Source organism: Mandrillus leucophaeus, unplaced genomic scaffold, assembly GCF_000951045.1.
Source record: "Mandrillus leucophaeus isolate KB7577 unplaced genomic scaffold, Mleu.le_1.0 Scaffold504, whole genome shotgun sequence".
Taxonomy (NCBI): domain Eukaryota; kingdom Metazoa; phylum Chordata; class Mammalia; order Primates; family Cercopithecidae; genus Mandrillus; species Mandrillus leucophaeus.
In genome coordinates, this window is record NW_012105410.1 from 1718406 (window position 1) to 1734541 (window position 16136).

Genomic DNA, 16136 nt, shown 5'->3' on the forward strand with positions numbered 1-16136 from the left:
CCTGATGACTGAGGCCTAAGAGTTCAACTCATGGGACAGGACTCAGGGCTAGGGGCCCAGAGGGAGACAGGGCAGGAGGCTGGGGGTGGGGGAGGTTTGGGCTGGCTGCGGGTCTGGGCCTCTCTGGGCTCTTTCTCCAAATATGGAAGGTTTTTTTGTCTCCATTTGAGTCACGTCGGCCATGGCCCAAGAGATCTGCTTTCCAGATACAGCGAATGGGACTGTACCACACCGCCTGGCCTGCTGTCTCCCCTTCCCCTGCCCGTGGCCCATTCCTGCACCTTCCCCAACTCCTGGGCCAAGCTCTCTCTGCCAGCAGAAAGCCCAGCACCCACCTCAGCTGCTTTCCAGCAACAAGAGAAGGGTCCCTGGGCCCATAAAGGGAGGAAACACTCATTCCCTCTGTGCCTGTCACCTCCTCCCACTCCCCAAGGGCCCCTCAAGTGCAACTGAGCCATTCAACTAATATTTACTGAGCAACTACTATGTGCTGGTTCCTGGGACTCAGACCATGGACTGTGACTCCAATAGGATCACTATGTCCAAAGAAAAACCCACCCTTTCTTCCTGTGCCCACCTTGGTGATGGCACTACCCCCTCCACCCAGGCAGTCCTAAAAGCCAGGGGCCTAAGCAAGGGTTCTGGAGCCAGACCATCTGGGTCTGAACTCCAACCCAGTGAGACTATCCTGGTTTGAATACCACCTCTCTCTTTCTGGGCTCTGTGATCTGAGCTAAGCACCCTCACCTTCTCTGGGCCTGTGTCTGCTTCCCACTCCACCCCCAATCAGTGCCAACTAGGGATAGCACCCTTTGCCCATCTGCCAGCTTCCACTTGCCTGGTCCCCAGGGCAGCAGCAATGCAGGGCTAGGCATAGGCATGAGTGGTAAAGGGAGCTGAGAGGAGCCTGGGCGCTCCCCCAGGGCAGGGCTTAGCTGCCCTCCTCCTGCCTCCCCCACATTATTTATTTAATAAATGTGTACTGAGGCTCTACCTCGTGCCAGGAACAGGAGGGCTTGGCATGTGTGGATCCACCTGACCAGAACCAAGCATTGGGTCACAGGGCAAACTGGGGGCTCCCACCCACATCTCCACACCCTAGAGCCTTAGAGGTCTGTTACCCTGAAGCAGAGAGGAGCTGCAATCACTGTGTATCCTGGGACACAGGTGGTTCCTGACATCTGGGCTGGGAAGCTGAGGGGGACTCTGCCCTACACGGCCCTTTTCCCAAGGCCAGTCCCTGGCCAGGGTCTCTGTCTGGCTCTCTCAAGAGAGGCAGGGTGACACAGGCGGTCAGAAGAGATGAGAGACCGGCAGAGGAGCAAGACCCAGGGAGGAGAGCAGGGCAAAGGACAGAGGACAGGAGGACAGAAAAAAGCAGGGAGCCTCCGTGAGAGGAAGGCCTGGTGTGAGCGGCTGGAACAAAGATGCAGATGCCCAGGGGGCCAGCAGAGACCCTCCACTGCCCAGGCCCTGTGTCCAGGTGATGAGATGGGGCAGGCCGGGCCCGCCCTTCTCCTACTCCTCCACCAGCCTTGGGGCCAGACCCAGGACTATTTTTAGCTGGGGCTGAATTTAGCCATTCCCTCGGAAATTCCTCACCCGCCCCAGGCAACGCCCCCGCTGGCCTTGGGGAGCAGCCTGGAAGCGGCGGGTCCAGGCCAGAGGGAAGGAGGGGCCCAGGAGCAGCAGGAGCCTGGAGGGCGCTCAGGCATCTGATAGGGAAGCAGGCTTTCTGCTCAGTCCCCCAGTGTGAGGCACTCCTCTCCCTACAGCACGGCCCTCCTCTTCTTCAGGAAGGCCTCCAGGGTTGTGGGGCCACAGAATAGCACTGGTCTCAGGATCTACAGTACAAATATCACAAGGTTCTTTGTCTCTGACTACAGGACCCACCACGAGGGCTGCTGGCAAGGATGCCTGCCTGTGGACCTACCAGTCCCCCTCCCCCAGCTCCGGAAAGCCTGCATATTCTAGAGCTCTGCTGGGACTCTGGAGGACTCCCACTTCACAGATGGGGAAACCAAGGCAGAGGGACTTGTCTTAGGTTAGAGCCAGCAAGGCAGCCCAAGCCTGCTCTTTCGCTCCCTTCCATGCTCCCTCCATCAGGCCTCTCCCAGGAGGGCTGGACTGCAGGGGCGGCCTGGAGCTCTGCAGCTCTGCAGGGACCCCCTTAGAGGCAGGGCACTTCCACTGGAGCAGAGGGTTTGAGGTCAGACAGGAAGCTTACTGGGCACAGAGGCAGGGCTCACAGCCACCTCACTCATTCAGAATACAGAGGAAATTTCTGCCCAGATGAGAGGTGAGTCCTGCTCCCCCAACCCCGTTTCTGATAGAGCCCCTGAACCTAAATTCGAATTTCCAGATTCTACCTCCAAATTGTCTTCCCAGTCAGTTCTCCCCTTGCCAGCTCCACATCCTCTGCTACCTAAGCTCAGGCTACTCATGTTCCCAGACCCTCAAGTCCGATCATCACCTCACAACCAGAGGATGCTATGATGTGCAAAGCTGGCACTGCTCCCAGCCCTTCCTCTCCCAGGAAGGGAGAGAGGAGCTGGCAGAGGGGAGGTCCTTTGCCCAGGCCATTTAACTCGGCACTTGAGGCTTTCAACCTGGCTCCTGCCCACCTCTCCCCAGGTTCTCTGGTCAAACTGAGACCTCCCTGCCCCTCTTGGCCTCAGACACATACAGGGGCTTCCCTTTCCTGCCCTGGCTCAGACAAGTTCCTTAAAATGCCATGTGAACCACATCACTGCACTTCTCAAGAACTCTCAGTGGCCCCTTACACAGTGTGAGGTTGGAGCAATGCTGAGATGCATGGGGAGGATTTCTGGCCCTGGTCCACTACTGTGTGGCCTGGGGCAAGGCCCCTTGCTGGGCCTCAGTTTCCCCATCTGAATGATGCAGGGATGAGGAAGGCTAGAAAACATGGCTGGTTTCTAAGGGTCTTTCCAGGTAGACAGTTCCGGCATTAAAGGCCCTGGCCCTTTTCTTCCTCCTCCTGCCCTTTTGGCCTGCCACGAAGTTGGACATCTCATCACCAGGCCCTATCCCAAGGAGACAGGGGAAGACGGGGGGCACCAAGAAACCCCTGAGTGAGACCTCAGTGATGCAGGCAGCTAAGAAAGATGGAGCTATCGGGACCTATATTGGGGGAAGGTGTCCCTCCCCATCCATCCACCCCTTCCCTTCCACATCTGCTCCTTAACCTCCAGTGCCCTGTCCTGGGAAAAGACTGAATGTTTGTCCAAGGGGTTGGGGAGTGGGGTCCCAGCAGTCCCTGGAGGCCTGGCTGTGGGGCTGGCTGGCAGCCAGGAACCCTGCCTCCCCCCTTCCTGCTCCACAGCGCTGTGAGGGAGCAGGGCCTGCTCACCCCCTGGGAACCAATAAACAGGAAACAGACACCAACCTTGTGTTTGCTCCCTCCGCCTGGCCCCTCCATCACACTGCCCCCACTGCCCTCCCACTGGCCCCCGACCTGCTGCATCTCTCCAGACCCCAGAGCCTCAGGACCACAGGATGTCAGAACCAAGAAGTCACAATTTCAAAATCACAAATGAAATCAAGAGGTCTGCACTCTTGGAAAAGAACCCAGAATCCTTCATCTTGAAACCACAGGATTCTAGACTCTGAGAGTGACAATCTCAAAAGCATACACTAAGTGGCCACATTTCTGAGAGCTGTCTGGAGCCAGTGCCCTGGGCTGAGCACTCCAGAAGCATTCTCTTTTTGGCCCTCATAATAACTCCTTAGTGCCCTCATTCTACAGCGCAGGAAACTAAGGCTCAGAGTTGGGATCAGATGACTTGTTAATATCACCCAGCAAGGGGTCAGAGTCAGTTGTGATTTTAACCCTTATCAGTCTGAACCCAAAACCCACCAAGCACACACACTCAGACTCCCTGAGCCTCACAGGCCGCTTCCAGTGAGGGGCAGCTTTGACGCAGAGAGGGCTTTGCCTCTGCTCTCCTCCGCGTGTGGGCTGAGCTATCCTGGACATGTCCCAGGGTGGGGTTGGTGGCAACAAAAGTAGAGGGGGAGCTGGAGAGAGGAGCAAGGGCAGTGGGCATGTGGCTCAGCCTCCGGTCCTGGTTTCTCCCTCCTCCCCACCTCCAGAGAACCAGGCTCGGAGCCACTGACTATGTGGGTGTAGCCAGGCCCCAACCTGCCCTCCTGTCTAGAGCTTTGTCTTCTGCTTCAGGGCTGGAAAGAGGTGCCCAGCAGCCAAGAATCTTAGAATCATAAAACCTTAGCATCTCAGTCATGAGGGGAGGAGGTAACATTTCTTGAGCATTTACTGTGTGCCAAGCCCTCTTGGCATGCTTTCACTTAATCTCAGCAGCAGGGTGGGTGCAGTGGCTCACGTCCGTCATCCCAGCACTTTGGGAGGCAAAGACGGGAAGATTATTTGAGCTCAGGAGTTCAAGACCAGCCTGGGCAACGTAGTGAGACTTTGCCTCTACTAAAAGTAAAAAAATTAGCCAGGCATGATGGCGCCTGCCTGTGGTCCCAGCTCATTGGGAAGTTGAGGTGGGAGGGATTGCTTGAGTCCAGGAAGTCAAGGCTGCAGTGAGCCATGATTGACCCATTGCACCCTAGCCTGGGTGACAGAGTGAGACCCTGTCTGAAAAAAAAACAAAATTATCTTTTTTTTTTTTTTTAATTTGAGACGGAATCTCACTCTGTCACCCAGGCTGGAGTGTGGAGTACAGTGGTACAATCTTGGCTCACTGCAACTTCCACTTCCCGGGTTCAAGCAATTCTCCTGCCTCAGCCTCCTGAGCAGGTAGGACTACAGGTGCACGTCACCACGCCCTGCTAGTTTTTAAAAATTTTTTAATTTTTTTTATTTTTAGTAGAGATGGGGTTTTACCATATTGGCCAGGCTGAGTCTTGAACTCCTGACCTTGTGATACGCCCGTCTCCCAAAGTGCTGGGATTACGTGCATAAGCCACCGCGCCTGGCCGAAAAACAAAATAATCTTAACAATAATCCTCTGTGGAGTGAGGGGATACTGCCGCCATTGACTACAGCCTCAGGGGAGTAGGTAAGTGCTTGCCTGGGTCTGAAAGCCAGCGTGCGCGGAGATGGCATTCTGGACAGCACCCTTCACCCTCCACATGCCACCTCCCTGAAGCCTCCCTAGGCTTCTCAGGGATGAAGGGACCTGACAGGTCCTCTGGTCAGACAGCACCAATGCCACCAATTCCCACGTGGAGCTCCCAGCACATGGGATGAGGGCGTTTCTTTCCTTCTGCCGCTAGGCTCTCAGTTCTGCCCTCAGCTGTGGCAGCCTGGCAGAGACGTGACCCTCAACCCCTCCCTAGGCGCCGACCTTCCCTCCTTGCCCTGGATTTAAATTCTCCTATCAACTGCCCTTCTTGAGAGCGGCCTCATCCCACTTCCAGTCATCAAAACTACGGCCTGCCACCTCTGGAAGTCAGGCCTGGTCCCAGAACACACTGGCACTTCTGCCCCTGCCCCACCAGGCCTGGGCTCTGCCTGCTTCTGGACCTCACCCACCTCAGGAGGCTAGGACCCTTGGTGAAAGCTCTTGGCAAGGAGGGATGGTGTCCAAGTTTTCTCACTGCCCAACACGGGGCTCAATGATTGACTGCTAAATGAATGAATGACAAATGAACACGGAAAGAAATGGCAAGTTAAATGCAGTGGGCCTGAGTTAGAAGGTTCTGCCCCAGGACCAGTACCAGCTGGGGACTCTGATTCTCAGGAACCAACAACCTGGTCCTTTGCCTATCTGCAGTAGGCAGAATAATGGCCCTGGCATTACATCCTTATGCTAATCCTCAGAACCTGTGAATACGTTACCTTACATGGCAGCAGGGACTTTGCAGGTGTAATTAAGGATTCTGAGATGGGAAGATTATCAAATTATCAGGTGGGCCTAATGAATCACAAGGGTTCTTAAAGAGGAGGAAGGAGGCCGGGAGCAGTGGCTCACACCTGTAATTCCAGCACTTTGGGAGGCTGAGGTGGGCGGATCATGAGGTCAAGAGATAGAGACCATCCTGGCCAACATGGTGAAACCCCATCTCTACTAAAAATACAAAAATTAGCTGGGCATGGTGACGCATGCCTGTAGTCCCAGCTACTCAGGAGGCTGAGGCTGGAGAATTGCCTGAACCAGGGAGGCGGAGGTTGCAGTGAGCTGAGATCGCGCCACTGCACTCCAGCCTAGCGACAGAGCAAGACTCTGTCTCAAATAAAAAGAAAAAGAAAAAAAGAGGGAGGAAGGAGGTATGGGGTGAGTAAGAGATTTGAAGATGCTGGGGAAGATGGGGGAAGGGGCCACAGGCCAAGGAGTGCTGGCAGCCAGGAGAGGCTGGTAAAGGCAAAGGCGTTGATCTCTCCAGGGCCGCCAGAGGTGGGCAGGCCTGTCAGCACCTGGATCTTAGCCTAGTGAAACCCTTCATTCAGACTTCTGACCTCCAGACTGGAGAGTAGGAGATCTGTGTTGTTTTCAACCACTAGATGTGTGTAGTTTGCTACGGCAGCAACAGGACACTAATATACCACCCAGACCTCTGCAATCAGCACAGGTCTTCCCACCTCAGGTGCACTCTGCACTCCCCTCTCACCCTCTTCCTGCCTGGCAACTTCTCCAAGCTCCACTGGAAAGAAACCAGAGGAAGTTTTGTTTGTCTGGTTTTTGCTTTTTGTTTTGAGACCAGGTCTCACTCTGTCGCTCAGGCTAGAGTGCAGTTGGGCAATCACAGCTCACTGCAGCCTCAACCTCCTGGGCTCAAGCCATCCTCCCACCTCAGCCTCTCGAGTAGCTGGGACCACAGGTCTGTGCCACCACACCTGTTTTTTATTTTTAATAGAGACAAGGTCTCCCTGTGTTGCTCAGGCTGGTCTTGAACTCCGGGGCTCAAGCAATCCTCTCACTCAGCCTCCCAAAGTACTAGGATGACAGGGGTGAGCCACCACGCCGGCTCAGATAAAGGTTTACTGTCCCGTCAACTGCAACACCACACTTCTGGACAGGCCCCAGAGTGAGCACCAAAGTCTGCCACAAGTGTGGAGAAAGACCCTATCTGGGGGTGGGGGGGATCCTAGAGCAGGAGCCGATGCTGGGAAAAGCAGATGCGGGGTAGACCCGGGCCTGAGTCCCGGCACCACTCTGAACCTGCCTTCTCAGCAGCCTAGTGGGGTGGTGGGTCCCTGCCTGCCAGCACTTCTGCAACCGAGATCCTGCTCAGGACTGGGTCCTTTCCCAACAGCCCTGGGAGGAGGTTTATCCTAGTGCCCGAGAGCAAGGACGGCTCTGTGGCTCTGAGAGGGGATGGAACTTATTGAAGGCCTCACAGTAGGAAGGTCGTAGGGCAAAGCTGGACCGCAGGTCTCCTGACTCCTAGTGCAGACACCAGGCTGTCCCTAGTGAACCCTAGAGCTACTGGAAGTTGGGGTCCTGGAAGTCCCTCCAGGGGGCTCAGCCACTCTGGTTGGGGCACCAAACCCCTGCATCTCATGGGCTGAGGTTCACTTACTGCACATAGCCCAGCAGCCTGATAGTTTTCCTCTGTGTCTGTCTCTCCCAACCCCCAGAATGCCCCAGAGACCCTGGGAGGTGAGAATTAGAGGGAGGACATTGTGGGGGGAATCAACTCCCATGGGGAGACATCAGTTCCAATAGGCTCCTGCTTCCCAGGGGACCCAGGGCCCCCATTTCAGGGCCTGCCAGCAAGGCGCCAGGCTGCCTGGGCACATTTCCCAGTAAGTACACCAAGGCTTCAAGCCTTTCTGGGAAACACTGGCTCCCCCTTCCCCCACCCTGCCACCACCATCCCTGCCAACTCTGCTTAGTGGGAACTCTGTGGGACCAATGTATGGTCTAGGAGTCAGGACACCTGGAGCCAAATCCCATACTCAAGCTTTGGGGCCTTGGCAGACCCTGCCCACTCCGGGCCTGCTTCTTTATTGGACTATTGGAGCCATGGCAATGCCCACCTAGCTGGAGGATCAGATGGGAGGGATGGGGCTATCTTGGGGGTTTGGGGGAGGCATGAGCTCCCTGTCCCAGGAGACATGCATGCTGGAGCTAAATGGGTATCATGGTGGCTGCAGAGGAGATACCAGTGGGATATGGCCCTGTCACCTGCCTCACTGGGACCCTGTGGCGGCTCCACTCTCCTAGCCTTTCAGCCAAGCCAATGTGGGTCTGCAGGGGGTGGCCAGTGTAGCCCAAAGCCCAGTCCACCCTGGGGACTTTGTCGAACTCCACCTCCCCACCCTAAGTGACCCCTCACACACTGCCCAGCCATGTGAGAAGTTGTAGCTCTGTGTTCACCTTGAACATCAGGGTCCAGGCCTTTGAGGAGCCCCTGGGGCTGCAACAGAAACCCACCACCCCACCATCTCTGCCTGGGCCCCAGCCACTGTCATTTCTTGTCCAGATTACTCCAGTAGCCTTCTGACTGGCCTCACAGCCTCCACCTGGCCCTTGCAATCTACCCCCACAGAGCAGCCAGAGCAGACCCGTGAACGCATAAGTCAGACCAGGCCACTATTCCACTCAGAACCTTCCAACAGCGCCTGCCCCGTCTCACTTTGAGTACGTGCTCAAGTCCTCCTATTGGCCCACACGATCTTCCTCACCCTAACCCACCTCTGATCTTCTACTTCTCTGCTCCATCATACAGTCCTCTTGACTGTTTCTCAAACACCTCAGTGCCTTTGCACCTGCTGTTCCTATCTGCCCAGAATGCTGTTTCCCTCAGCCACCTGACCTGCTCCCTCACTTCCTCCAGGCTTCTGCTCAAATGTCACCTCCTCAGACAGGCATTCCTGATCTCTTGATCTAAAGTACCCCCACCCTGTCATTCTCTACTCCCTTATCCTGCTTTATTTTTCTCCCAGCCCCTACCACTCCCTGACACAGAATGTCTCCATTTACAGACAGGCCTCCTCCCTAGTCTGGAAGCTCCACAAGGGCAGGCCTTAGTTTTGTTTGCTGCTGTATTCCCAGGCCTAGAAGGCCTGACATGTCTCATTGCTCAGACAGTATTTGTTCAATGGATGAATGCATTACCTTATCAAGAGCCACCCAAGTCTCTGAAACAAACTCTTACTGCACACAACCTGCCATATTCCTTTCCATCTCCTAGCCTCTGCTCATGCTGTGCCCTCTTCATAAAGCCCCTCCCTCTCTCTCAGTATTCAAGGTCAAGCTCAAGCAGAGCCTCTTCTAGGAAGTCCCTCGGCCAGTTTCCAGGCTAGTCCCTCAATATCCTAAGCCCCTTCGTGTTGGCTTCTAGATCCTACACTCTCTGTGTGTCTCAGCTCCCAGGAAGCCTGGGGGTGCCTCCACCCTACTGCGGGGCAGCAATGTGTAGCCTGAAAGATCATAGATAGGAGGGAGGGAGGGAAGCAGGAGGGGCAAGTCCCTACACGGGGAGAGGGGGCTGGGGACAGGATTAGCAGCAGCCTCTCCGCCTCCCAAACCCAGCTGGTCCCGGAAATGTGGGGCTGGAAAATGTCAGACTCAACTCTAGTCCATCCCCCAACCCTTCCTCGCTGGGGAGGACTCATTCCTGGGCAGCGTTCCCCTCAAGAGCCCAGGGCCCTTAGGAAGGGGTTAGGAGGAGATGTGAGGAATAAACAGGGGAAAGGGGCTGCCCTTCTGCCTGTTCTCCCCCATCTCACCCCCTCCTGCTGGGTGACAAGACATTTAATTATAGATATTTGGTACCACTCAGAATTCCGAGTGTCCTGATCACCTCCTCCCTTCCCCCCAGAACCAGTTTCCATGGAAAAAATCACACAAAGAGCCAAGGAGGAGAAGGAGAGAACTCCCACCCCCGCGGGTTCCCCGCCAAAAGGGGAGAGAGAAGGGTGACTGGAAGAGCAGTTACCAGACCTTCATCAGCAAGGCAGGGAGCTGGCTGGGTAGGGAGGGGGTCTGAGTGGAGAGGAACAAGGCCAGGGTTCTGGTGCATGGGCCTGGCTCTGCCTGCCCTTGCTGTGTGACCTTAGACCTAGCATTCTCCCCTTCTGGGTCTCAAAGTTCTTCCCATCCCAACGGGCTCTGGTGAATTAAATAACCACTATGAAAGTGTTCAGGCTGTTGGGGATGTGGAGGTGACACTCCCAACTGTCTGCTGACTTGTCTCCACTACTCAGATGGCAGACCAATCTCCTTGGGTCCCTTCACCTCTAAGACACTGATATGCTAGGATCCAGAGTGAATCCAACAGTCTTCGACTCTAAGTCTGCACTGTAAGATATCCACAGCTTTCAGAGTTGAAGAATGAAACAGACAGTGTCTGGCATATAGTAAGCACGTGATAAATGCTGGCTATTGTTACTGCTATTCCAGTATGTTAAAATTTTGTGAGTTCATCTGCCTCTGCTGCTGAGAGACAAGACATTCACTGCTGCGGGCTACAGTTGTGGCATGTGTCAAACGGGTATCAGGGACCTGAGGGCAGAAGGTGGGACTGCAAGACTGCACTTTGAGGCTGGGGTGGGGGAAGCTCTCCCTCACAGGAAGAGGTGTTGACCAACCAGGCTACGGTGGGCCTCAGCGGAGGTAACAAGAGTGTGGGAGGGGCGGGGCAGGGAGGCCAGACAGCTCTGCCTCCTCACCTCCCAGCACATAGACAGGCATTCCTGGAATAAATGACCCATGAGCGATCCGTTACTCCCTGTTCTCCTGGGTTCATGCGCCTATTGCAGACAGCTGCCTTTCTCTCCCCTCCAGCCACACCCCTGGCTCCTCCCATTTCACTTGACACCCCCTGCAGGCTAAGTCCCTCCTTCTGAGCCTCACAGACCAGGCAGTCTAACCTCCCACTGTACAGATGGGAAAACTGAGGTCCAAAGATGACTCTGTCCAGGTCTGAGTGAGTCAAAAGGCTGAGCCAGGCCTGGTCCCAGGCCTCCCACCTCCCGGCAATGGAGGTAACACCACACAGAGCGTGAATATGGACCTGAGGGTGAGGGACTTCCCACAGCCTGGGGGGTGGGGAGGGGGCCCTTAGTCCCCAGGGACTGCCAGAAGCAAAGAATGACAGCTCCTCTCATCTCTTCTTATTCTGGAGTCCATACCATGCCATCTCCACCCACGGCCCAGGGAGCATGACTGGAGCCTCCGGCTTGAAACAAGGGAACATTGTCTCCTCAACAGAGGCCACCAGGAGGGGGTGGATAGCTGCTCCCCATCTTCCTGGAGCCAGAAGGAAGGGGACAGCAGGAGGGGTTCAAGCTAGCAAATAAGAGAACTTCCAGGCTTAGGAGGGGGTGGGAAATTGGAAGATGATGGATCTTTTTGGAGCCTACTGCAGTCTACCAGGTTATACTGAGGCCCACGAGGACCCAGCCCTGTGTTCAGAAGCCAAGCCTGGTGGCTGAGAAGCAGCTGGGCAGTGCAGCCTCCATTTTTCTTCTTTCCTGCTACCAGAGAGGGAAAGATCACACCACCCACTCACCATACAAGACAGCCTGCCAGGCAGAGGCCATCACCCCCATTTTACGGAAGGGGAAAGTGAGGCACAGAGCAGGGATATGATGGATCCTAGGCCACACAGGGATTAGAATAGCAAGGCTCATACCCTGCTCTTCTAATGACAGACTCACCAGTTCCCTCCCCGTAAGGGGACATCAAGCTGGGCCTGGAAAAGTGAGAGGCCTGGAGTGGGCAAAGGCTTGGAGATCAGAGACCTTTGTTCATGGCAGGAAGAAGCCCAGGTTATGGCAGATCTGTCCTGCCTCAGAGCTCCAGAAAGGGGTGCAGGGGTGCAGGGGTGCGGGGGGTAGAGGAGAATGTGAAGGGAGGTGGGGTAGGAGAAGTTCTGTAAACTCCCACCTCCTCTCTGGGTCTCAAAGCCTCCTCTTAGGAGCACCCCCCAGCCACCTTCAGTCTCCCTGAGTCCCTTGGTTTACCCCTGTCGTCTCCCCCATTTGAACCTTCAAGGATCCCAGAAAAGATATATGGGAAAGGAGGCTGGGGAGAAGACCCCTGACAAGAACTGGCCCTGCTCTCTTCCTCTCCTCTCCGACCTTCAGAACTGGTACTGGAGTTCAGGGGCACCAGAGCTGCCCTCGCTGGGACTCAGAAGGAAGGACAGGTTCAAAACTCCCCGCTCCTCACTTCCTGCCTGCTCTCTCTGCAGCCTCCATGAGAAACCCCAGAGGCAGGACCAGGGAGAACTGGAGAGAGAAACAAAGAGAAAGGGAGTTCAGAGGGGCCGTGAGAGCGCTGGGAACCGGAGTGACCGAATTCGTCCAGGGTTTATAGTTTCCAGGCTTCTCACACAGTCAGGGAGCGCAGTGGGAGTGCAGGCCATAGTTGAAATAACCGCTGGTCATCCTTGAGCTCAACCCAGAATCCAGAGCCTGGAATCTAGCTCCCAACCCAGATGCCAGGGCATATGCCATCTGGATCCCATCTGAATCCACAGCCTAAACTCCAGGGATAGCTGAAGCCAGAAGGTAGAAGGAGGGGTCTCAGGGAGAGTGAGCCCCCGGGCTGGGGGTCTGGCAGAAAGGGGGTGCATCTCAGAGTCACCAGGAAGGGGGTAGAGTGGGGAAAAGATGCAAGCAGACAGGATGGGGAAACAAGAACCGACGCCCCGGACCCATAGAGGCAGCCCTGAAGATGGGGCCCAGAACCACTCCTGACCTCTCTAAAGGGCCCTGGCTGCTCAGCCTCTGCAATCCCCTCCCTGCCTCTAACTTTCCCTAGAAGCCCCCATCTAGAAGCTTTTTTCATCTGAGGAGGCTCTAGCAGAACTCAGGCCCCAAGAGTCCCCAACTCAAACCCGCAGGCTCCCCCAAATCTGCACAGTACCAGCTGGATAGAAACATAGGCACTACTTTGTCCACCCACCTCTCCTGATTGGGGAAATTAAGTCACAGAGAAAGGCCAATGTCACACAGCAAGAACAGAACTGCAGTGAGAACCCTGAGACCCCTCTGCTCCTCCATAAAGTAAAGTCTTGTACCTTCCCAATTCTCCCAGGCCCAGGAACACATCTATATTCTGACCTGTCATAGGAAAGCCACATGAGGAAGGGCAAACCGATGTCAACTGTGGCCCCTGAGCCAAACATCCTATCAAGGGTCTGGCCAACACAGCAGCAAGCCTCAGAGAAAAGACTGAGCCTGCTCTGGGTGCCATCACACTCATCCCTCCAACACAGAACCACACCGGGATTTCCAAAACCAGTCCCTGAGAAACATCCAAAGGACAAGATAAGAATCCTTTGTAATTACCACCCAGAGCACCTGGAGCAGATGAGCACCTCTGCCATTAGCACCAGCAGAAAACTGAAGCTTCTACAGGGCCCGAGTAGACAGGAGCCCTGTGTCCTTAACACTGTTAAAACTGCATGGGCACGTCCAGGACCAGAAAAGCACCCTTGGCACCTGAGTACCTGACCAGTGAATACAATGCAAAAGGCTCCAACTGAAGTCGATGCCCACCGCCCTCTGTTGGCCCCATCCTGAAGGCCCCTACAAAGGACTCACCACCTGTGGCTTGCTGCAGCACTTGCTGGCAGGGGCAGGTTCATCTGGAGGCCGAGCTGCCTCAGGGGGCTTGGTCTCAGCAGAAGGCAGTGCAGCCAGAGGCAAGCAGGGCATGTCCACTGGCACTGGGGTAGGGACCTCGCCAGAGTGCAGGTTCAGCATGTACTGTTTGGTGACGTCCTCGAGCGACGGTGCCTGCAACGTGGGATGGGCTCGGGCAGGGAAGCCTATGGGCTCTGGCACAGCCACAGGGGGACCGACAGAAGTTGGTGGCTCAGGCACCACAATAGGCATAAAGGTGGCGGGCACACTGGCATGGCGAACGTGTTTGGAGGAGGGCCGGGCCCGAGACAGGCCACCAATCTGGTCCTGACTGCCCTCGTCTCTCCCAAGCTCCTGGTGACTACTCCGAGCTGGGCGCTTCTTGGAGCCTCGGCGGATTAGCCTCGGGGATAGAATGTCAGCCAGCTTGGGGTCAAGGTGAAAGTTTTGGTGGGCAGTGGCAGGGGGAGGCAGAGCCTCAGGTAGGGCCCTTTCAGACTGTGCCCGGCTCCTGGCGGCGCCAGGCTCTTCTGGCTCTGCCCGCTGCTCCACAAGGATGGGCTCGCTGCTGGATGGAGGCAGCACGGGTTCAACTTCTCGGATGGGCTCCCCTCCAGGGCCCTGGAATCCAGGTCCAGCCAGTTCCCCACGGCGGCTGGGGTCACTCAGGGATTTCTTCTTGGGGGCTTTGCCAGCAACCCTGTCGTCCACTACACGCCCCAGGGTGCCAGGCCCCTGAACTATGCTCTGAATAACCTCCTGATATCCCTTGCTCTCTTCACTGCCCACAGACCAGTCACTGTGACCACTGGTCAGGCCCTCATCCATGGCTGAGGTGGCAGGGAGCCCTGTCTTGGGGCTCAGTGAGCCCAGGAGGTTGCTGTCCACGGAGAACCCAGTGGGCTCTTCAGAGGTGGCAGCCCGGTGGCGCTGAGGAATTGGGTCACTCAGGGACCTGTAGGCCTCACCTGCCTCCCCATTGCTCAATTCACTCCCACCAGAACCTGAAGGTGGGACTTTGCGACGTCGGCGGAGGGCACCTGGTGTGGAAGGGATCTCAGGGGACACCAGGGCCCACCCACCCAGACTGTCCTCAGTCCCAGGACTACGGTGGTTCGTCTGGGCTGAGGATGAGGAAAGGGGTCGCCACATCCCTGTAGTACCCAGGCCACAAAATACTGCAACAGGAGGCTCAGGGTCCGCTCCAATGCCTTCATCTGTCAGACTGGACTCAGGGCCTGAGAGCTCCTCCTGGGACCGCTGCCCTCGGGTCACGTCCCGTGCCCAGTCAGGGCTTTCAGGGGGGGCATCGCTTCCATCATCTTGCTGGGCACCCATGCGCTGGATCTTCTCAAAAACCTGGCGGGCCTCCTGCACATACTGGTCCTGGACGATGAGGGGCAGCGGATCCTCCTCGGCACTAGGGCCTGCCAGCAGTAGCTCGGAGGAGCTGGGCTTCAGAGCACTGGTGCGGGGCAGGCGGCGGGCCATGGGCTTCTCAGAGCAGGTGAATGACTTTGCTCTCCGCAGAGTGGCTGTCAAGTCCTTGAGTGTGGGGCGAGTGCCAGGTGATGCTGGGGCTGGGATGGACACGGGTTCAAGTTGCCCCATGGAGCCACCTGCGGATGGTGACTCTCTGCCATCTAGGGGGCTGCTTACACGGTCCCCGGGGCTCCCACCAGGTTTTCGGACCCTCAGTTCTGAAAGGTCTGAGCGCAGGAAACTGAGAAGCGTCAGGGTTTCTGAGGCGATATCTGGATTTGACAGGGACTTCCGCTGCCGACTCTTTTCCGGCTCAAATCCTCCATCCCTCAATGCCCTAGAGGTGCCCCCAGGTCCTTTGGCACGGGTTCGAGCCTGGGACCGCAGGAGCCCTTCCCCAGCTCCAAAGCTAGGGGAACGGTACACGCCCCAGCCCCCAGAACCCCTACTAGACCATAGGTCGTCGTCCTTGAGAGTCTCCGTGCTGGAATAACGGCTGCTACCGCAGGAGCCTGCGGGGCTGGCCAGGTACGAGGGAAAGCTCACCTTGGCCACACGGAGAGCTCCTCCCACAGAGTCAGACATAGGCCGAAGTCCCTCCTGGGGACCTGGGACGCAGGGCGGAGAGCCACTACCCCACTCCCGGAGTCCTTCTTCTCCAGGGGCTCTTGGAGATGCTGGGGGCTCAGGGCTCCTGGCTCCCCCTGCTGAGTCCATGCTGCTTAGATTTAACCCATCACTGTCAGGCCTGCAGTCCTGATCCAATAGAGAGCTTCCAGGCCTGAGCCTGGGCCTCCCTCCCCAGCGGTGGCCGCCCTCACCGTCTCGGTCGTCGTCACTGCCCGAGGAGTGGCCGCCGTGGTAGGCCGGACTCTGGGCTCCAGGCGGCTGCGGCGGGCCCTCCTCTTCCTCCTCGCTAGAGCTGGCAGCGCGGCTGCGGCTGACACGATAGGAGGAGGCGATGGAGGAGGAGGAGGAGCAGGAGGCCCGGGCCCCGGCCTGCGGTTGGGAGAAGATATGCCAAGAATGTAAACCATCCGCTGGACGCAGCGCCCGCTCCTGTTGCTGCTGCTGCTGCTGCTGCTGCCGGCGCAGCCTCCCTTCGATCCCCGGCCCGGTCAGG

At 56.7% G+C, this 16136-nt stretch overlaps 1 protein-coding gene across 1 annotated transcript in view; it reads right to left on the minus strand.

Moving 5' to 3' along the window:
• The window catches only part of ARHGEF17 (Rho guanine nucleotide exchange factor (GEF) 17), a gene marked incomplete at its 5' end in the record, with an annotated part of 60202 nt that extends 44070 nt beyond the window's left edge, over positions 1-16132 (minus strand). Inside the window, one exon of the mRNA XM_011996228.1 lies at positions 13490-16132. Coding sequence (XP_011851618.1) covers positions 13490-16132 — 2643 coding nt within the window. The remainder of the gene's footprint in view (positions 1-13489) is intronic.
• Positions 16133-16136: the final 4 nt, after the last annotated feature.